The following is a 22,172-nucleotide window of genomic DNA, read 5'->3' as shown; positions in this document are numbered from 1 at the left end:
ATACATTTTCCTTGACACCCAAAAGTATTTTGAATGCTTAGCAGGACAGGAAAATGGTCCAATTCATGCACTTATTAACAGAACATCCCTGGTCATCCCTACTGCCTCTGATTTGGCGGACTCACTAAACACACATGCTTCGTTTGTAAATTATGTCTGAGTGTTGGAGCGTGCCCCTGGCTATCCGCAAATTAAAGAAACAAGAAAATGGTGCTGTCTGGTTTGCTTAATATAAGGAATTTGAAATTATTTATACTTTTACTTTTGATACTTAAGTATATTTTAGCAATTACATTTACTTTTAATACTTAAGTATATTTCAAACCAAATACTTTTAGACTTTTACTCAAGTAGAAGTTTACTGGGTGACTTTTACATTTACTTGAGTCATTTTCTATGAAGGTATCTTTACTTTTACTCAAGTTTAACAATTGGGTACTTTTTCCACCACTGTTAATTACACTTTGGATGGCATATCAATACACCCAGTCACTACAAAGATACAGGCGTCCTTCCTAACTCAGTTGCCGGAGAACAAGGAAACTGCTCAGGGATTTCACAATGTGGCCAATGGGGACTTTAAAACAGTTACAGAGTTTAATGTCTGTGATAGGAGAAAACTGAGGATGGATCAACAACATTGTAGTTAGTCCACAATACTAACCTAATTAACAGAGTGAAAAGAAGGAAACCTGTACAGAATAAAAAATATTCCAAAACATGCATCCTGTTTGCAACAAGGCACTAAAGTAATAATGCAAAAAATGTGGCAAAGCAATTTACTTTTTGTCCTGAATACAAAGTGTTATGTTTGGGGCAAATCCAATTCAACACATTACTGAGTACCACTATCCATATTTTCAAGCATAGTGGTGGCTGCATCATGTTATGGGTATGCTTGTATTCGTTAAGGACTGGTGTGTTTTTCAGGATAAAAAATAAAGAGAATGGAGCTAAGCACAGGCAAAATCCTAGAGGAAAACCTGGTTCAGTCTGCTTTCCACCAGACTGGGAGATGAATTCACCTTTCAGCAGGACAATAACCTAAAGCACAAGGGCAAATCTACACTGGAGTTGCTTACCAAGAAGACATTGAATGTTCCTGAGTGGCCGAGTTACAGTTTTGACTTAAATCTACTTGAATACTTATTTAAAGGAGATATTTCTGTATTTAATTTTCAATAAATTTGTAAAAATGTCTAAAAACATGTTTTCACTTTGTCGTTATGGGGTATTGTGTGTAGATGGGTGAGAAGAAACAATATTTAATCAATTTTGAATTCAGGCTGTAACACAACAAAATGTGGAATAAGTACTAAACAAAGAAAAATCACTATTAGTGCAATCATGTTGGAGTCATGAAGTTATTCATGCTGGTGTGCCAAACAGAAATTTTGCAGATCTTGATTGCTACTCTAATACAGTGACATAAGAGGACGGACACACTGGAGATCGTGGGTTCTTCAAAGCATTACTCATCCCATTGAGGGTTTTGATAGTCCTATTCCTGAGCCAAAGCTCCCCAAACAAACATCATCCTCTTCCTCTGGTCTAAGTTGCGATGGAATGGCACTCCCTTCCTTGCTGGACACATGGCTTGAGTTTCCCCTCTCCACTGTGTGGCCTCGCATGAGACCAAAACAGTCAAACGGCCAAATATGGTGTTCATTAGGCTGGCTATGTGTATAGTACTGCTGGGCACCTCTGCTCTGACCGTCTTTCATATAGTCTGTCCTGGGGAGCCCAGGGCTGGGCACTGTGAGGAGGACTGGCATGTGAGCTCCAGACTTACTGGAAGATTTGTCACCTGAGGAGAATGTGCTCACTGCCAACGTAAGGTCTACTAGACATAGAACAGCTGATCTGAATTGCATGGCATCACTTTTAACATCAGAGGACTTATACAGACAACATTACAGAAATGGGCAATTCATTTGAATCTATTGGGAATCTACTCAAGTGAACTAAAAGTACAAACAGCTAAAATGGCAGTCAGTCCCTGCATGGTTCAGGGTCTGGTCTGTGAACCAGGGGAATACAGCACATACTGTATGACCATATTTGGTCTGCCTGAATTTGCACTCTCCATCCACTACAGCATAGGTCTCAAAACACCCAGTGACCCCAACCTCTACATTGAAAAGACTAACAGTGACATCTACTGGAAAGAATGTTGGTGAGCTGATAAAGGCTTTGCTTCATTTAGCTATTCAATTTCCTTTCAGTTAATTCAGGATTCCTGTTCATGAATGAATGATACATACAGTAAATTAATCACAATGACCACTAACAAACTGGGCCATGTTTGTTTGAAACTCTTTATTTTCAGTGAATACAAAAAATACTTTTGTGACAAGATAAATATTATACATACAGCATCAGTTAAACTGTTGATGAATTCAGTCTGTTAAAGAAAGCACAACACCTACATTTGAATAACAGCTAGTCGTTTTTCCTATTCCAGTTAATGCTTATAGACAAATTGCTTAGACAATATACATGATCTCAGGATAGTCGTTACATTTATCGATAAAAACTTAATTTATAGTGGTTTAACAATGAAAGAAGGACGTTATTTAGTCCTATTTATAAGGATTATGTGTATGTTGAATGAATTTAAAGGCAGAGCAAATTCTCATCTTTAAGAGTTCAATAACAACTTGCCACATGCTCATGGAATGCAGTGTAGTGTGTGTTAATTTCTGTATATTGTCTATAACCTAAACATATCCATGGATGCACTTTATATACCAGCATGGTTTACGGCAGGCAGATGGGCTACCAGCCAAGGCAATACATTGTGTTATGGCATAGGACTAGGTGATAGTTAATGACCCAGAGAGAGTTTGGGTTAGACGGGATAAATGTTCTTATCCAGAAGGACAAGCCTTTAGATGTTGGTACAGCAGAATCAATTAAGGCACTAGTACACAATGCAGACCACAGCCTGACAATGAGGGACTGAGCTGTTGGAGTGGACACAATACTAATTACCTTATACTACACCAATACTGGAATAACATAAATTAACTATTTACCTACTCAGGGCTAGGGCTAGGGCGATACCAGTATCGCAATATTTTTTTTCCATGGCAAAAATGAAAACACGAAGCAGACACAACTCTTTGGTCCTGTAAAATATTGTGTGTTATAGCTTGGAAAATAAATACATATGACTCTGGATGACAACATAATGATGTTTGTTTCCAACATTAGGGCTGTTTTCCTAAATAAGTTTAATCCACTTCGTGTTTTGTTTCCTTGCCACTATACTAACGAGTATTGCGATACTGGTATCGTCCCGGCCCTAGTCATGACTGTACTGTATGTGGTTTAATCCCTAATACATTTGACAGGAGCGTTAGTAGTAATCCTGGTTGAACATTGAAGGCATTGCTTGCTCTCCTCAGTGCATAAGGTTATACCAGCCATCTCAGTGCCAGTCTACACCGCATCCTACAGATTCCTACATGTTTAAGTGGGAAAAAGCCATTCACAGCTGCATACACAATTCCAATCAGTGCTGCCCTGTCATCAGTCTGATACAGTATAATGAGTGTTAATGTATTGCTATGGTCAGAGTAACAATAAGAACATGAACACGAGAATAAGATCATCTCCCAAATTCAATGAAATCTATAATAAGTATAAACCAAACACCACCAGATGAACAGGCCATGGACAGACAGAGCATAGCTTTGCTCTTGCGTGCGTATGGTGGAACTCCCAACCAAACTCTGGCTACTGTCAATTAGACTGGCATTAAAACACAAAGACAAGAGAGAACAAACATGAGAAAGAATGTAAACAGAGCCTCCACCTGCAGGCACCAGGCAGCCCAGAAAGAGTGTGAGAGGGCTTGGGGGGAGAGAATACCAGTCTGGCAAAAAGATTGCACATAGACCTCGAGATTTAACCCATTAACAACCCTCTGCCCGTGACTGCTCCCTGCTCCTGAAATATGAGTGACAGCCGAAAGTCCAAACATGGGAGCCGAGGCAGTGATCACCCTACTGACACACCAGGGATCATTATTACTTTGAGAAGTATTACTTTAAAAGGTATTATGATGCTGTAAGAGATGAACTAGCGTCTGCTGTTGGCTTTACTATCCACTCAGACACACTCAATGACACTATGAATTTGGTGTGAAGCTGAAGTTCTATTACATTAAATATAGTACATAAAATCGAAACATTTACTTATGCAACAGCAATTCCAAAGATCACATTCATATACTAACATATTACAAATGCCCAATTCTAAGCTAAACTATTGGTTAGTAGCTTTATTGATATGTACAGATGCATCTTAAATTGACCCTGCTTCTCACAGCAGGAAAATAATCCTGTAGCAACAGGACATTTGAATTATTGTGTAGATTATAATTAATGGGCATTTTTGTAGGAGTTGATACATTATTCATTAGGGCAAATCAAGTCTGACATTTTAAAGTGGAAATTACAAAATTTAGAAGCCTTTTTAAACCTTGAATACACTACAATTTGCATTTCTTGCTGCGTAGGAAAATTCTATGCAACAGAGTGATCAAATTAATTAAGATACCAGACCTGTCTAGTTTTAATGGTGCATGCAGGCCAATGATTCAAATGAAGCATTAGAGTACTGCAATACTTACAGTAGATCAACACTAAGATGGTGTGTGAGGAACTGAAGCTATGGATCCCTATGTCAGCTGTGCCAGTTGGAGAGTGAGCTATGCCTTTTTATTAGCTTTTACAAGTTTTAAACTACCTTCAACTGATTTAGAGATGTATCCATGAAAAGTATTAATAGTATTTACCATTATTGGATCCAGTAGTGTTCATTTAACTGTGATGTCCTTATTCATGTATCCTACCATAAAATCAGTAAAATAATCTGTCTCAATTTTAAGATTGCAGGTCCTAACCCCGCTAATACAGTACAGCTATAGCCAGCTGGTCCTTATGTCATAATGTCAGTATCATCCTCTGTGAAACACAAACACACACACACACACACGCAAGCACGCACTATTTCCACTCATGAAACAGGCCTGGCCCGTTCCACTCATGAAACAGGCCTGGCCCAAATATGTTATACACTCCACCCGTGTGAGAGAGAAACAGCCAATCACTGTAGTCAGCTACATCTCTGTGTAACAAAAGGTTCCAATCAGATGTCCATCTACTTTACTCTCGACCAATCAGCTCTCATCCTCCCTCAGCTCAGTGGGCAGGAACTTGTACTGCTGCTGTCTGATCTGAGCTAGCTTCTTCCTGGCCTCCTCCAGCTCTCTCTCTTTTCTCAGCATCTCCTCCTGGGCTGCAATGATCTGAGGAGAGGAGGAAATGGTTAAATACATGCTTCAGTCTGCTCATCTTAAATCTGTCCTGTAACTCTCCAACCCAACAGATTATAATATCATCAAATAATTTCCTCCAGTCCCTTTAGTGAACATGGACTTGATTGATATGAGTTCTACAAATACAAAGGAAATAATACTTTCTTCAAAACATTTAGAATACAGCTCATCCTCATTTCCCAGATTTCTCAGTAGGTTTCTTTAAAGCGGGTTATGGAAAACCTACAATTAACATAACTCTTCTGTGGTAACTAGTGAAATGTCTTAAATGTAAGTATGCAGTATTTATTTTCTTAAGCAAATAGCTCTTATGGATTTGGGAGATGGCAGTGGGTGGGTGTTGACTGGCCCACTTGAGAGAGACCTGCTTTCTCCGGAGGGGTGCTGGCTCGGAGACTTTCAGTGTTACACACACACACACACGCACACACGCACACACCACAGGCTATGGGGTAGACATCCACTCTTCAATTACTCTACATTTAGCCATGGATTAAAAGGGAGTGGATAAGTAGTCTGCTGGGGCAGAATAACTCTTTGTGACTTGATCTTGAGGCAGCTGTGGATGCCTGCTAAACCACAGATTTGAAATGCAGCTGATGTATGATTCAGTCATACTGTAGTGGCCCAACTCAATTTCAGAACCATTTAGTTAGAGAGGAAATGTTTGCATGTGAAAGCAACATTAAAGCTGGGAACAGTTGAGGAGGTAGAGGTGGAAAATGAACAAAGTAACATATAGAATCTAAACTCTAAAGTCTCACCTGAGCAATGCCACCCACGAACTTGGTCTTGACCACCACACTGTTGTCATCAGCTTTGTCAAAGGCAGCTTTCTGAGCCGCCTTCACCAGGTTGTCTGATGCCCGCTTGACCGCGTTCCCAGCAGCCTTAGGGAGACAAAGCCCTTGGTTAATGCCATCATAGTGTGTAGAGGTGAAGTCAGAGAGACAGGGTTATACCTGCAGTCTCCTCATGGCCTCGGAGTCCGGTTGAGCTTTGACCTTACAGGCCACTAGGAGCTGAGCTGTGGAGGCTGCCACCTGCTTGGCTGAGGAGATGAGCTTCTCCTCACTGGCGTGGCCCTGCACAGAGGCATTGGCCGCCTCACACAGGTTACTGGTCGCTGCCGCCACCATCCGCGCCTATAGGGAACAGCAACCATACATCAGGGTACGGCCTCAGACAGACACAACTCAGTAGATATGAGGCTGATTCACCATGCACAGTTTCACAGTAAAGTTCTGTCATAATACTACATATAAAAAGAAACAATGATGGAAACTCACAGCAGATATGAGACCCTGAGACCACTGGCCATCATCCACAGCATTGGCAAGAATGGATCCCACCTGGAGAGTAGAGTGAGAAAGATACAGTACTGTGTAACATTTCACATACATATTTAGTTTATTGCTGAGGTTACATTCAGACACTGATGATTCTAAAACAGTTGTAACTGACCTTGCCCTGTGCCACCAGCTCTCTCTGGGCTGCAGAAGCAGACTTCACCAGGGCACTGGTGGCTGCAGCGATGGATTTAGCTGCCTCCAGGATCTGCTCCTCAAAGTCCAGTGTCTCATCTGCTTGCTGAAAGCAAAACCCATAGAGAATGATAGAGGCCTCTAGTGGCCAAAAGGCTGTATTAGCATGGGCAGCGCCCTTGAGGGCTTCCACCATTTTAATGTAGTCAACTGGGTGGGACTACCAACTTCATTGGCTGATCCCTCCTGGTGACCCTGATCACAATACCAAATTAAAATCAGTGAACTAGGTCTGGGCCAGACCAAGTCATCAGGAGCGATCAGCCAATAGTGAAGAAGAAAATTGACTACTTCAAAATGAAGATGCCCATGCTGTCACAGACGCTATAATGGCCCAGATACAAAGATGAGGCCTCTATCTATCACTATGGCAAAACCACACATTTAACCATGGAAATGCACTTAGGGGGACATCTTGTGGCAATAAGACAAAACAACAAACTCCATTGGTTGTTTTATGGTGCTATGTTGAGTAACTGGCCAATCACATCCACCAACACATTTCATAATGGGGAATCCTTCCAACAGATCTTCAAATACTGTTTGCTGTTGGAAAATCCAAACCAAACACTTTGCAAGATTCATACAGTAGAGAAGCACCCATTCTAAAAGGATAATGAATTACTTGGGAATTACAAATAATGTCATTCCTGTCTCAGTAGACTACACCAGTCAGTGACCATAGATCATGCCAGCATCATCAACACACAAGGCACACGTGGCTGGAGACAGGGCGGGACACTGTAGGAATATGTTTGATATATAGTTGGACTGAATAACAACCTAATATATCAAACATATCAGACAGAGGCCTGCAGAGAAGGCTTCCAGGTCTACAACTCAAGAGAATGGAGGGAGAGTGAAGCATGCTGGGGAGGGGAGAAGGGGCACAGAGAGGGAAGGATGGAAGGAGGGAGCAGAAGGTGAACAGCAGGGGTTGTAGATAACCAGTCAGACAGTACCTCATCATTTAGATGTTTTACACAGTGTCCCTTTCACACGCTGTACTGTGGGCTTGATATTTGGAGGTCTAAGTAAATCTACACCTTGCATGATATAGTAGTAAACATAGTATACTGTAGCTGGTAAGAATGATTGTTTCATGATAGAAAAAAAAGATCTCAAAATCTCTGCCCTGCCTCTCTGCCTTGTGGAAGCAGAAAGCATGCACTATGTTTAACAGATCACTAGAGGGCAGCAAGATACTGACATCCTAAAGACGCCAACCACCCTTCACCTCCATCTTATAAACACTGGGCCCTGCTGAAATCTGAACCGGAGGGCCATCAGGAAGTTTCTAATGAAAACAGGAGGTTCTCCAGCCAGGTTCAGTTGTGCACCAGAGAGCTGGAGAGAGGGACCAGATCTGATCAACCAAAGGCACAAAACAAGTAGACCACACAGCACTACAGGGAGGGAAGGAAGAGTATTGGGAGGATCTGAGGTCCAATCTACACACGTACCTGTACACTGGTACGGTATACACACACCCTCATGCACATATGCACACACACAGATCTATACAGCTCAAACCTTACATACTAGCTGTGTAACGTTTGTACTTCAATTTCAGACAAAGCTCACAAAGATGTTCATAGTTTTCTTACAGACAGTTGTTTCTTTCAGAGAAGTTACGTTGGTTTGTGCAATATCACTCCATGAAGTGGATGAATACCTTGGGCTGAGAAAGGCCCCTCTCATTTTTGTGTAAAAACAAAATAATGCTGTAATAAAACAAATGAAATAGGTTCAACAAGGAGGAGGACCTTTCCTTCAATAGGCTTCAGACAGATCATCACAAATGTGAACTCATTCCAACCTAAGCTTCAGGTCCCAGTAATGCAATTGAGTCTCCTGGCAACACGGCTCTACAGATTCTCTCTAAAAACACTAGATTTCTCCCCAGACAAAACCTTCCAACAGATGTAAATACATCAACATTCTACGAGCTCACAGAACACACAAGTAGGCTGTCTTGAGTCAGCTTAGTTTTAGAGGTAGGCTACAGTTCACACAATATTTCTATTCCCTCCCAACATATCACAACCTCTAAAAGCAGCTCTGAGACTAACAGATTACCGTACTTCAAAGACAATGTGAACTTTTGTAGCCTTCCTGATGAGTGAGTAGATAGGTTAGTAGACAGGTGTGTTCTGTGGTGGAGGTCTGGGAGGTGTGGAGGGAGGTGTTGGAGGGAGGTGTTGGAGGGAGGTGTTGGAAGTGGTTGAGAAGGGGACTGGTAGGCCTACCTTGGGCTTGGCTCTGGGTTTCAGCTGCTCCAGTTTCTTGGCTGCAGCTTCGATGGAGGCTGCCGCTCCCAGCAGCTCAGTCTCAGCGATGACAGTTGGGTCCTCAGGGTCCACCCATTCTAACCCTAAACCACACCACGAGAGATCATAATCACAACACATTATACAAATCCTACAACTCTTAACACAGACACAAAAATAACCAAAGCATACACCACCAAGGCAGATCACCAGTTCAGACAAAGCCACTTCACTTAAGCCCTTTCTATACAAATGCCACCACACATAATACAACCCACCAATTTAGAACACACAAGCACAACTCCACACATGCAATGATAACAAGCATTATACCTCTGAACATACAACGCCAAGCAGATCTACCATGCAAGTTTTTCACTCTGCCGAGTTCTGTCTGTAGACAGGGCCAGTGTCCCCCGACCCCTCCCGTCTTAGTCTCCAGTATCTATGCTGCAATAGTCTAGGTATGTGCCGGGGGGCTAGGGTCAGTCTTACTGAACCTACTGTCTCGACCCCTGAATTCTCGGCCATGAAAAGCCAACTGATATTTACTCCTGAGGTGCTGACCTGTTGCACCCTCTATAACCACTGTGGTTATTATTTGACCCTGCTGGTCATCTATGAATGTTTGAACATCTTGAAGAATGATATGGCCTTAATGGCCATGTACTCTTATAATCTCCACCCGGCACAGCCAGAAGAAGACTGGCCACCCCTCAGAGCCTTGTTCCTCTCTAGGTTTCTTCCTAGGTTTCTGCATTTCTAGGGAGTTTTTCCGTGCTCTTTGGGGTTTTAAGCTGGGTTTCTGTATAAGCACTTTGTGACAACTGCTGATGTAAAAAGCGCTTTATAAATACATTTGATAGATTTATAGTGATTCTAATGCCTCAAAGTTAAATAAGGTTGAATAAGAGTTTGAAGAAGTGTACTTTCAATGGATCATTGTCACTCTTTATAGGTTTTAAAGTGGCCATAAAACAGGACTATTTGGGAACAACTTGGAAAAGCAGATGGAATTATGTTTTTCCAGATTATGTTGAACCCTGGGGAAATCTGTTCAGTACCTCTCCCCTCTCCCCCCATCCCCCTCCCCCACTCTTCTACCTCCCCTATGTGCCTGTGTGAACAGTGATCAGCAGGAACCAAACAGCCCCATCTCTCACTTACCTCCATCTGAGGCAGGAAAGAGAGAAGGAAAACAAGAGGCATTAGAGATTTGAAATGGATAGCCCCAGTGGGTTGTTGGCTGTACACTGGGATCCAATTCTCACCCAAACACAATATATTAGTCCTGTCAGAGATATGGAAGGCAGGCAGCAGGGCTTCTGGAGGATACATTCCTGGTATACATACATTCCAACCTACTGATCTAATATGTTGACAATCTACATTGCAATGACTCAGGATGTTAGGCCCACTCTACAGCACATGTTCTATATTATCTGTCTACATAACCTGTGGATAAATGGGGTGGTTTTGGTATTTTAATTATTGTGAATATTCTACTCACACAAGGCCATTATAGGCCCTGGGAAGAAAACATCTCTAAACTCATTTACATTGTGTGCTACTGTTTGAATAAATTGTCAGAATGGTATACTGGGTCTCTGCAATATGCTGTAGTCTGGTCTAACTATGCTTCTCTAGGTGAATGTGTGTGTGGCAGCCTCACCCTTCATGGCCTCAGCAGTCTGGATGAGCTCTGTCACACACCCCGCCACGCACTTGGAGTGTACCGCCAGCTGCTGCCTCTGGTCCGCTGTGGGCTTCTGGAGCACCTGGACACACACGCGCACCCCACACACACACACACACACACACACACACACACACACACACACACACACACACACACACACACACACAACAATCATGGAGCCACATGTTATCAGGCCAAGCGAACAGAGGTTAGGTGTTGTCTGTGTGATGTATTGTATTCTCCATCTCACCAGCAGTACTTGCTCCAGCAGGTCGATGTATCCAGTGGTGCACTCTGACCCGTAGTGCAGGGCCTTATTCCTCACCTCCTCACTCACCTCTGGATGACAGGCCGCTTGCTAGAGGGAAGCGAGACAACAACAACATTTTCAAAACATACAAGAGACTGGACGTTTATATATTATTTGCAGAAAATAAGGTTCTCTGCCTAATGATGTTGACTATCAAGGCAAAGTAATATATAAAAGGTGTCTAAAAGGTATGCTGAAGACCACTAGGCTCTCCTTTTTAGAACTACAGCCTTAATATCGCTACTGCATTGCTACATCATTGATATGTGGGGCAGCGAAAGTCATTTTGTTAAGCTCGCCATCAGCCTTTTTCTCCTTTTTCCCTGGTCTGTTCACTTACTGTCCACTTTTGTGATGTGCCTGAAGGACATCATGACTAACGTTCCAGACTGAGTGACATTGAACAGTGTGAGTCACACCAGCCATATGAACTAGCCCCTGCTGCCCTGCTTTCATGTTTTTTCCTGGCAAAGCGGCAATATGGGAGTGATGTGGTGTCAGTGAGAGGATGTGAGGCCTTAGTTGGCAGAGCTGGGGTGGATTATCACCTTGCAGGTGGTCAGCATATCAGAGATGGCTTTGCGGCTCAGGTTGGCCGTGGCGATGACGTGCTCCTGCTGGGCAGAGTTTCCTGCTGCCACAGCCTTGGCCGTTGCCGTGGTGATGCCCTTTGTCATGCGGATGAACTCTTCTGGTGTGGTCGACTTCTCGGGGACGTCCTTGGACTGGAACACCTGTGCACACACAGCATGAGTCACTGTGACTGCACTGACAGCCACTGAGGGTGATCTACTTTCATTTACAGGTTGGTTCATCATTACTAAGGACAGGAGTTGTTTCTGACCATATGACCTGACCAGAAAATACTCCTGGCCTTTATCATTGTTAGTCTAGAACTGTCAACAGTCAGCCCGGGGTCATGACCACTGTTAGAGTAAACAAGTGAGGTGGACAAATGTCCTAGTATTATTGATGCCACTGTAATTGTGAGCTAAGTGAGCTGTGTTTGATTTGGATTTTGCCGCTGCAGCCTAGGTAACGCCTGTTGTGGTCCTGAGGGTGCACTGATAAGGATTAGCAGTAAATCACTAGAAAAAAAAGCTGATGAACATTTCATGCTCTCTTTCCCCCTGTGTCTGCTACACAATCCCTGATCAGAGCAATGAGAAGACTGCAGGGCTTTGGGGAGGAGTGGAAAGGAGGAGAGGAGGCAAAGGTGGACTAGATATCAGAGAGTTTAAGGTTGAGTAAAAAACACTTAGGTACACCGCCACACCTCCCTTTCTTTAACCAGCCTGGCAGCCTGTGTCTCCTCTATGATATCCCACTAGTACAGAGTGGCGAGGGGAGACTTTCAGGGCGTCTTACTGTCAACTCCTGTTTGATGCACTCAATGGTGGCCTCCAGTGCCCTCGTCCCGCGAGTAGCCTCATCCTCCACTGCCTTCACAGTCTTCAGCAGGGACGTCACGTTGGTAACCATCACCTGTCAGAGATAAAGAGAGAGAGAAATGTGACACTCACTGAACACAGAGAGTCAGGCCAGCAGGTGGAATTGTCTCCCACTAGCACCAGAGACCAGAATGGGGTCTCAGTAGACACAGCCCAGATAGAATGGCAACAGTAAAGAAGGACAATACTATACACATTTCAGACCAGGAGGAAAAAACCTTGAAGCAAAAACCCCAAAAAACTAGTTTTCCTTGGATATTCTGAGTAGAAAGGACACGGCAGGCGGGGCTTCAGTAAAAGCCCCAGTCAGTGGCTCTCTCTCCACAGAGTGTGGGAGATAAGGAGCCTCTCTAGTCCTCTAGTCACAGTGGTGATCACAGATTGCTCAGAGTTCACACCCCCTGTGACAAGCATGAGTCACACACACCCTGATACCCATCTCAGTGACACTGCTACAGTGGCACGCACGTTCAAGGGTGCGCACGCACACACACACACACACACACACACACACACACACACACACACACACACACACACACACACACACACACACACACACACACACACACACAATGATAAGGGAACTGTCATATCCTTCTGGAAACAGGACCATATGTGTTTCCTGGAGAACATACTGCCATGACACAGAGACAGCATCTTGTATAGATATGATCTGCTTCATTTCTGTAAAACAAGGGCGGCTGAATAGACAAATAGACACTCCAAAGTGTGTAACATTCTGTGTGGTATTCTCTATGTTAGAGCAGTGTTTGTCTTACAGTACCTTGGCAGCACTCTTCAGCTGATACATGGACGGGTCGTCAGCTGGCTTGCCTGAAGCACACTTGGTGGCGCCGATGAGCTCAGCTAGAGCCTTGGCCACGTCTCTCACCGCATTTATGAGGACCACCTTAGGGGAGGGAGGGAGAAGAAGGAAAGAGACCACATTAATACAATACAATGGACAGAGTACAGGTTTATCATGCCTACCTGAGGTAAAGATTTTAACAGAGCCTGGCCTTATCACTTCTACCTGGAGCTATGCTTCTGATAGTGTGGAGGGGAGAGATACACAGGGAGGAAAAGTATGTGTCAAAAGGCCTGATTACAGAATGGCTAGACAGAATGACAAAAGACTAACAGAACAGTACAGGTCTATCAGGGTGACCTTTATAGAATACATGGGCATACATGTTAAATCACTATTGGACTATTTAGAGGTGTGTAATATAAATATGTGGACATATAGAAATAGGACAGATTTATCAGGGGAAAAAATTAGTTTTTGAATTTAGAATGAAAGATTGTTGTAGCGTTACATTTATGTGTTGTCATTTCTATCCAACATGGTGTGGTCAGTGTATTACCTGAGTCTCTGGGTCGTCAGAGCCCATGCTGGTGGCTCCCAGTTTGACCACGTCAGTGAGCATGGTGATGGTCTTGGCTGAGGACTGGGCAGCCTGGGCCAGTCTGTCCTGACTGGACGCTGCCCCAGACACCAGCAGCTTAGTGTCCTCCACTAGAGCCTTGGCTGTCTTCAGAATGCTCTCCCTGAGGGACACCACACAACATCTTGTCAAATACCCATTGGGATAAATAAAGATTTATTGAATTGAACACTCTATAGTCATACAGTTGCAGTTCATGGGAAGAGACAGTCCCTTTCCTTAAAAGAAAGACATATTGTATGAGGTCAAAGTCCATGCATTCTATTCTATTGCTTCATTGACCACTACTTGACTTGTGGTTTCTGTGGACATAATGAGTTTGGCCCAAGGTAATCTCCTCAACAGATTAGTGTTCACCTCATTACTGTGACCTGCTCTAGTCTCACCTGTGGTCAGCGAAGGTCTCTTCTTTCTCGGGGTTGAGTGTTCCAGCCGAGGCGAACATGATGGTGGTGTCGAGGTCAGCGATGATGCCTGAGACAGCACTGGCTGCTGTGATGCAGGCCTGAGTACCTTTGTTACCTGCCTGCAGTGCAGACAGCACCATGGAAACCTGCATGGACAGCAGACAGACAGGGGACGCAACATACAACACATGATTACATTTTAGTAATTTAGCAGACACTCTTACCTAGAGCGACTTACAGTTAGTGCATCCATCTTAAGACAGCTAGGTGGGACAACCACATATCACAGGCATAGAAAGTAAATGTTTAGCTATCAGTAGAGTCAGAGCGAGAAAGGGAGGGGAGGGTTTGGGGGAGAGGGGGGGGGTGTTAAAATCTAGGTGAGGAGGATTATTTAAGATACTGTTTGAAGAGGTAGGGTTTGAGAAGTTTTTGGAAGATGGGAAGGGACTCTGCTGTCCTCCCATAGGGGTGGGAGGGCCAAGCTTCAGGGGGAAGCTGGTTCCATCATTGGGATGCTAGCACAGAGAAGAGCTTGGACTGGGCTGAGCGGGAGCTGCCCTCCCGTAGGGGACCTGAGGTGGCAGAAAGGAGTGCTCGGGTTGGAGTGTAGGGTTTGAGCATAGCCTGAAAGTAGGGATGGGCAGTTCCTCTTGCTGTTCCGTAGGTAAGCACCATGGTCTTGTGGTGGATGAGAGATTCGACTGGAAGCCAGTGGAGTGTTCGGAGGAGCGGGGTGACATGAGAGAACTTGGGAAGGTTGAAAACCAGGCGGGCTGCAGCGTTCTGGATAAGTTGCAGGGGTTTGATGGCACAAGCGCGGAGCCCAGCCAACAGCGAGTTGCAGTAGTCCAGTTGCAGTAGTCCAGACGGGAGATGACAAGTGCCTGGATTAGGACTTGTGTGAGGTAGGGTTGTACGCTACGGATGTTGTAGAGCATGAACCTGCAGAAGCTTGATGTTTGCAGAGAACGACAGGGTGTTGTCCAGGGTCACGCCAAGGTTCTTTGCACTCTGGGAGGGTGACACTGTGAAGTTGTCAACTGTGATGGAGAGGTCTTTGAGTGGGAAGGCCTTCCCTGGGAGGAAGAGCAGCTCCGTCTTGTCGAGGTTGAGCTTGAGGCGGTTGGCCGACATCCAAGTTGAGAAATCTGCCAGGCACGCAGAGATGCATGTCACTACCTGGGTGTCAGAAGGGGGGGGAAGGAGAAAAGTAGTTGAGTGTCATCCGCATAGCAATGATAGGAGAGACCATGTGAGGATATGATGGAGCCCAGTGACTTGGTGTATAGAGAGAAGAGGAGAGGGCCTAGAACCGAGCCCTGGGGAACACCAGTAATGAGATTATGTGGTGTAGACACAGATCCTCTCCACGTCACCTGGTAGGAGCGGCCTGCCAGGTAAGATACAATCCAAGAGTGTGCAGAGCCTGAGATGCCCTGAGAGGGTGGAGAGGAGGATCTGATGATTCACGGTGTCAAAGGCAGTGGATAGATCTAGGAGGATGAGAACAGAGGAGAGAGAGTCAGCTTTGGCAGTGTGGAGAGCCTCCGTGACACAGAGAAGAGCAGTCTCGGTTGAGTGACCCGTCTTGAAACCTAATTGGTTAGGGTGAGCGATAACGAGAAAGTTGATCAGAGACAGCACGCTCAAGTGTTTTGGAAAGAAAAGAAAGAAGGGATACAGGTCTATAGTTTTTTATGTCGATGAGTCGGTGTTGGTTTCTTGAGGAGGGGAGTGACTTGGGCTATTTTGAAGTCAGAGGGGACACAGCCAGTGGTCAGGGATAAGTTGATGAGGGAAGTAAGGAATGGGAGAAGGTCCACAGAGATGGTATGGAGAAGGGAGGAGGGGATGGGGTCGAGCGGGCAGGTTGTCGGGCGGCCAGACCTCACTAGTCGCAGGATGTCATCTGGAGAGAGACGGGAGAAAGAGGTCAAGACGTAGGGTAGTTCTGTGTGAGTGAGACCAGTGGACTCAATAGGCTGAGTGAATGAGGAGCGGATGTCCTCAACCTTCTTTTCAAAGTGGTTGACAAAGTTGTCCACAGAGGGAGGAGGGAGGGGGAGGGGTGGAGGATTAAGGAGGGAGGAGAAGGTGGAAAATAGTTTTCTAGGGCTTTAGCAGTGGATACAGAGGAAGAGAATGTAGAGAGGAGGGTGTGAAAGGATGATAGGTCCTCTGGAAGTTTAGTTTTCCTCAATTTTCGCTCAGCTGCCCGCAGCCCTGTTCAGTAAGCGCACCATTTTTTTTTCACCTTTATTTAACCAGGTAAGCCAGTTGAGAACAAGTTCTCATTTACAACTGTGACCTGGCCAATATAAAGCAGTGCAATAAAAAACAACAACACAGAGTTACATATGGGGTAAACAAAACATAAAGTCTAAAATACAACAGAAAATATATATACAGTGTGTGCAAATGTAGCAAGTTATGGAGGTAAGGCAATAAATAGGCCATAGTGCAAAATAATTACAATTTAGTATTAACACTGGAATGATAGATGTGCAAGAGATGATGTGCAAATAGAGATACTGGGGTGCAAATTAGCAAAATAAATAACAATATGGGGATGAGGTAGTTGGGTGGGCTAATTTCAGATGGGCTGTGTACAGGTGCAGTGGTCGGTAAGGTGCTCTGACAACTGATGCTTAAAGTTAGTGAGGGAGACAAGAGTCTCCAGCTTCAGAGATTTTTGCAGTTCGTTCCAGTCATTGGCAGCAGAGAACTGGAAGGAATGGCAGCCAAAGGAGGTGTTGGCTTTGTGGATGACCAGTTAGATATACCTGCTGGAGCGTATACTACGGGTGGGTGTTGCTATGGTGACCAATGAGCTAAGATAAGGCGGGGATTTGCCTAGCAGTGATTTATAGATGACCTGGAGCCAGTGGGTTTGGCGACGAATATGTAGTGAGGACCAGCCAACAACAGCGTACAGGTCACAGTGGTGGGTAGTATATGGGGCTTTGGTGACAAAACGGATGGCACTGTGATAGACTACATCCAATTTGCAGAGTGTTGGAGGCTATTTTGTAAATGACATCGCCGAAGTCAAGGATCGGTAGGATAGTCAGTTTAACGAGGGCATGTTTGGCAGCATGAGTGAAGGAGGCTTTGTTGCGAAATAGGAAGCCGATTCTAGATTTAACTTTGGATTGGAGATGCTTAATGGGAGTGTGGTAGGATATTTTACAGTCTAACCAGACACCTAGGTATTTGTAGTTGTCCACATACTCTAGGTCAGACCCGCAGAGAGTAGTTATTCTAGTCGGGTGGGCGGGTGCCAGCAGCGTTCGATTGAAGAGCATGCATTTAGTTTGAGTCAGCCACAGAGTAGGAGGGGAGGGCCGAGCCAGCTGGGAGTAAAGGGGTCGGGGCGAGTCATAGGTTGCGGAAAGGGAGGAGAGTAGGGTCGACAGAGGCAGAATCAGGAGACAGGAGGGAGATAGATTTAGCAGAAGGGAAAGATGATAGGATAGAAGAGGAGAAGATGATAGGATAGAAGAGGAGAGAGCGAATATTGCGACGGTGTATGACCATCTGGGTAGGGGCTGAGTGTTGAGGTTGGAGGAAAGGGAGACAGAAAAGGAAACAAAGTAGTGATCAGAGACCTGGAGGGGGGTTTCAGTGAGATTAGTAGGCGAGCAGCCTCTAGTAAAGATGAGGTCAAGCGTATTGCCTGCCTTGTGAGTTGGAGGGGACTGGGAAAGGGTGAGGCATAAAGAAGCAAGGAGTGGAAAGAGAGAGTTGGAAAGAAATGAATCGAAGGCAGACGTCGGGAGGTTGAAGTCGTCAAGTACGAAGAGCTGTGAGCCATCGTCAGGAAATTAGCTTATCAAGGTGTAAAGCTCATTGAGGAACTTTCCAAGAGCACCTGGTGGGCGATAAATGACAATAATGTTAAGCTTGAGTGGACAAGTGACAGTGACAGCATGGAATTCAAATGAGGAGATGGACAGGTGAGAGAGGGAGAAAATAGAAAATCTCCACTAAGGAGAAATGAGTAGACCTGTGCCACTACCGCGACGACCAGATGCTCTCGGACTATGAGAGAAAACGTAGTCAGATGAAAAAAGAGCAGCTGGAGTAGCAGTGTTCTCTCAGCATAGGCTGAGATTAACTTGGTGTTCTTGACCACAGATTGGCAGTTCCAAACGCTGCCAGAGACCCGAAATTCCACATGGGTTGTGCGTGCAGGGTACACTAAATTAGAAGTGTTGCAGCCAAGGGGTGGGGAGCGTCTGTAAAGCCTATAGGGAGACGAGCGAACAGGTATAGAAAACACACACAGTTGCCAAAGCTACAAAAAGAGCAAACATTTGATCAAATCAAATCAAATTTTATTGGCCACATGCGCTGAATACAACAGGTGCAGACATTACAGTGAAATGCTTACTTACAGCCCTTAACCAACAGTGCATTTATTTTTAACAAAAAAGTTAAAAAAAAAAAAAAAAAAAAAAAAAGTGTTGAGAAAAAAAGAGCAGAAGTAAAATAAAATAACAGTAGGGAGGCTATATATACAGGGGGGTACCGGTGCAGAGTCAATGTGCGGGGGCACCGGCTAGTTGAGGTAGTTGAAGTAATATGTACATGTGGGCAGAGTTAAAGTGACTATGCATAAATAATTAACAGAGTAGCAGCAGCGTAAAAGGATGGGGTGGTGGGGCAGTGCAAATAGTCCGGGTAGCCATGATTAGCTGTTCAGGAGTCTTATGGCTTGGGGGTAGAAGCTGTTGAGAAGTCTTTTGGACCTAGACTTGGCACTCCGGTACCGCTTGCCGTGCGGTAGCAGAGAGAACAGTCTATGACTAGGGTGGCTGGAGTCTTTGACAATTTTGAGGGCTTTCCTCTGACACCGCCTGGTATAGAGGTCCTGGATGGCAGGAAGCTTGGCCCCAGTGATGTACTGGGCCGTACGCACTACCCTCTGTAGTGCCTTGCGGTCGGAGGCCAAGCAGTTGCCATACCATGGTGCAGCTGTAGAATTCTTTGAGGATCTGAGGACCCATGCCAAATCTTTTCAGTCTCCTGAGGGGGAATAGGCTTTGTCGTGCCCTCTTCACGACTGTCTTGGTGTGTTTGGACCATGATAGTTCGTTGGTGATGTGGACACCAAGGAACTTGAAGCTCTCAACCTGTTCCACTACAGCCCCGTCGATGAGAATGGGGGCGTGCTCAGTCCTCTTTTTTTCCCTGTAGTCCACAATCATCTCCTTTGTCTTGGTCACGTTGAGGGAGAGGTTGTTGTCCTGGCACCACACGGCCAGGTCTCTGACCTCCTCCCTATAGGCTGTCTCATCGTTGTCGGTGATCAGGCCTACCACTGTTGTGTCGTCGGCAAACTTAATGATGGTGTTGGAGTCGTGCCTGGCCATGCAGTCATGGGTGAACAGGGAGTACAGGAGGGGACTGAGCACGCATCCCTGAGGGGCCCCCGTGTTGAGGATCAGTGTGGCAGATGTGTTGTTACCTACCCTTACCACTTGGGGGCGGCCTGTCAGGAAGTCCAGGATCCAGTTGCAGAGGGAGGTGTTTAGTCCCAGGATCCTTAGCTTAGTGATGAGCTTTGAGGGCACTATGGTGTTGAATGCTGAGCTGTAGTCAATGAATAGCATTCTCACGTAGGTGTTCCTCTTGTCCAAAAATTACTAGGTAAGATACTCAAGTGAGAGAGTGGTGTGGATTAACAGCAGCACCTCCGGGTCTATCTCAATAAACATCCAAACACAGCATGATCATAAACTAATCATTCCCTTTGACCTTATGTTGTTAAGAGAAAACAAAGGAGCTGTGGCATATCATCTGATATTATCTGTGAATGACAACCACCACTCAGGATCCACGGCTTACAGTTCATGATCCACCATCACCAAATAATGTGTTGGTGAAATCGTAATTTGATTAAAGCTTCCCATTTGCATTCAAATCAAGATCTGAATCAAGGTAATGGGAGGGCCGACTGTGAGGCAATCTGAGAGAGCTGGACTGAGCAGGGAGCTGGCAGCAGGAGAGAGAGGGGGAACCGTGCATTAGCCCTGAGCCTACTGCTGCACAGACACATTAAACTAATGACTCTGGACGCTGCATCACACAGTGCTCTCTATCCTTCCTAATCCAGACAGAGACAGACGTCTACAGTCCCTCACAAGCATTCAAATGAGGCACCTCAAGGTCCAGCTCCCCACATGCATGAGGCCACAAATTATTCATGTCTGAAATTAGTCTTGAATGAAATCATACGGTGGGTGAGGAGAGAAATTCTAATGCAGACTCATTGAAAATCAGCTATATCTTCTGCTAGTGCTAGGGTCACAGAAATGATTAATTGGTCTAATTTCACTATGTACAGTAAGTGTAATCATGAGAGTATGAACTGAAGCACTGAATTGATATTCATATTCACAGCTACTGTACAGCACAAGTTGTGTACAACACATAGCAAAAACAGTGTTTTCACAGCTAATGTAGGTCTGCTTTACTCACTCCCACAGTTCTTCCCCCAGCCACAGGGCTCAGGGGGATAAGGTCTTTCAGTCACAGTGGAGAATGCTCCATTATAAAAATCCATTATCCTTAGAGCCGATTCTCAGCTATTCCCATGACACCAAAACAACATTCACACCTGGACTCTTTCTTCACAAAAACCCCTTAGTGATTCTGTTACCGGCATCAGACCCAGAACACAGTAAGCAACTGCCGTTCAAGGGAATAACATTCTCTCTTTCACTTAAAGTAGAAATCCTCGAAGCCTAGTAATGTTAATATGCAGTCACAAAAGCAAAGGTGCAGAACAAATCAACTGACATTTATTTTTTGGCATTCAGATTATAACATTGCAGACTTAGATTAGCGGTTTGGTTCATCAGGCTTGCTTCCTAACTCTTTACTATTGCTTAATTTACCCACATCTCATTTACTGTACATTGTCTGGGCCAGTACATCCTGTATGCCTCCTACCTACACAAATTACTCATCATACAAAATACATTTGCAAGACTAGCCACCTCTTCTAATTACCTGGCTTTGTTTAAGAAACGCAATATATTGTCTATTTACGACGTACATTTCCGCCAATTATGCATCTACAAATACTCATCCCTCCCAGACAGTTTACCTAAACCCTTCAATGGATTCTTCCAGGTTAATTCTGAAATCCATCTATATAACACAAGATACTTTGATAACCTTCACCCTCCCCACTGCCGCACCTCACATAGTCAATTCTCTACCAGATACAGAGGTACCATACTCTGGAATTCTTATCTTCACATTACCAAACCTCATCATCCCTCAATAACTTCAAGCAAAGACTGGGGGTCAGCCTGATGAACCAAACTACTCAGTAATCTCCTCCATATAGCCCAACTCTCACGCACTCAAATCCACACATTTAAACAAAACATATACTGTTTTATTTGTGATTGCTGATCAGTTCATTTGTTTTAGCAAACCTTTTTTATTTTTTTTACTTATGTATTGTATATTGTTTTTTTGTGGTGTGGTTTTTATATAAGCCCTTGGGCTTCCAACCACACCTCCACACTGTTTTTATGTTGTTATTTTTTAAATCTGTATTGTTGTTTATTACTTATTTTCTCTGGTGCAAATAAATTAAACCTAAAGACTTCAAAGTTATCACAATTTACCACAAGGTTCAGGCAAATAATTATACTATATCAGCCCCGTTCCC

At 44.5% G+C, this 22,172-nt stretch overlaps 1 protein-coding gene across 3 annotated transcripts in view; it reads right to left on the bottom strand.

The window, feature by feature from the left end:
• Positions 1-4,434: 4,434 nt before the first annotated feature.
• Positions 4,435-22,172, bottom strand: part of LOC121531907 (talin-2-like) — a 118,233-nt gene continuing 100,495 nt past the window's right edge. Inside the window, exons 45-58 of one of the 3 annotated variants that reach the window (XM_041837450.2) lie at positions 14,459-14,625; positions 13,992-14,175; positions 13,409-13,534; positions 12,539-12,655; positions 11,719-11,904; positions 11,111-11,218; positions 10,834-10,939; positions 10,329-10,334; positions 9,141-9,265; positions 6,812-6,937; positions 6,637-6,699; positions 6,310-6,492; positions 6,112-6,237; positions 4,435-5,317 (exon numbers count right to left, since the gene is read on the bottom strand). In XM_041837450.2, coding sequence (XP_041693384.1) covers positions 5,189-5,317; positions 6,112-6,237; positions 6,310-6,492; positions 6,637-6,699; positions 6,812-6,937; positions 9,141-9,265; positions 10,329-10,334; positions 10,834-10,939; positions 11,111-11,218; positions 11,719-11,904; positions 12,539-12,655; positions 13,409-13,534; positions 13,992-14,175; positions 14,459-14,625 — 1,752 coding nt within the window. In that variant the 3' untranslated portion in view covers positions 4,435-5,188. The remainder of the gene's footprint in view (positions 5,318-6,111; positions 6,238-6,309; positions 6,493-6,636; positions 6,700-6,811; positions 6,938-9,140; positions 9,266-10,328; positions 10,335-10,833; positions 10,940-11,110; positions 11,219-11,718; positions 11,905-12,538; positions 12,656-13,408; positions 13,535-13,991; positions 14,176-14,458; positions 14,626-22,172) is intronic. The other 2 variants (XM_041837453.2, XM_041837452.2) reach the window with 2 other exon arrangements.

Source organism: Coregonus clupeaformis, chromosome 19 (assembly GCF_020615455.1).
Source record: "Coregonus clupeaformis isolate EN_2021a chromosome 19, ASM2061545v1, whole genome shotgun sequence".
NCBI lineage: Eukaryota > Metazoa > Chordata > Actinopteri > Salmoniformes > Salmonidae > Coregonus > Coregonus clupeaformis.
The sequence above is the reverse complement of the archived record's forward strand: the minus strand, read 5'-3'. Positions and strand labels throughout refer to the sequence as shown.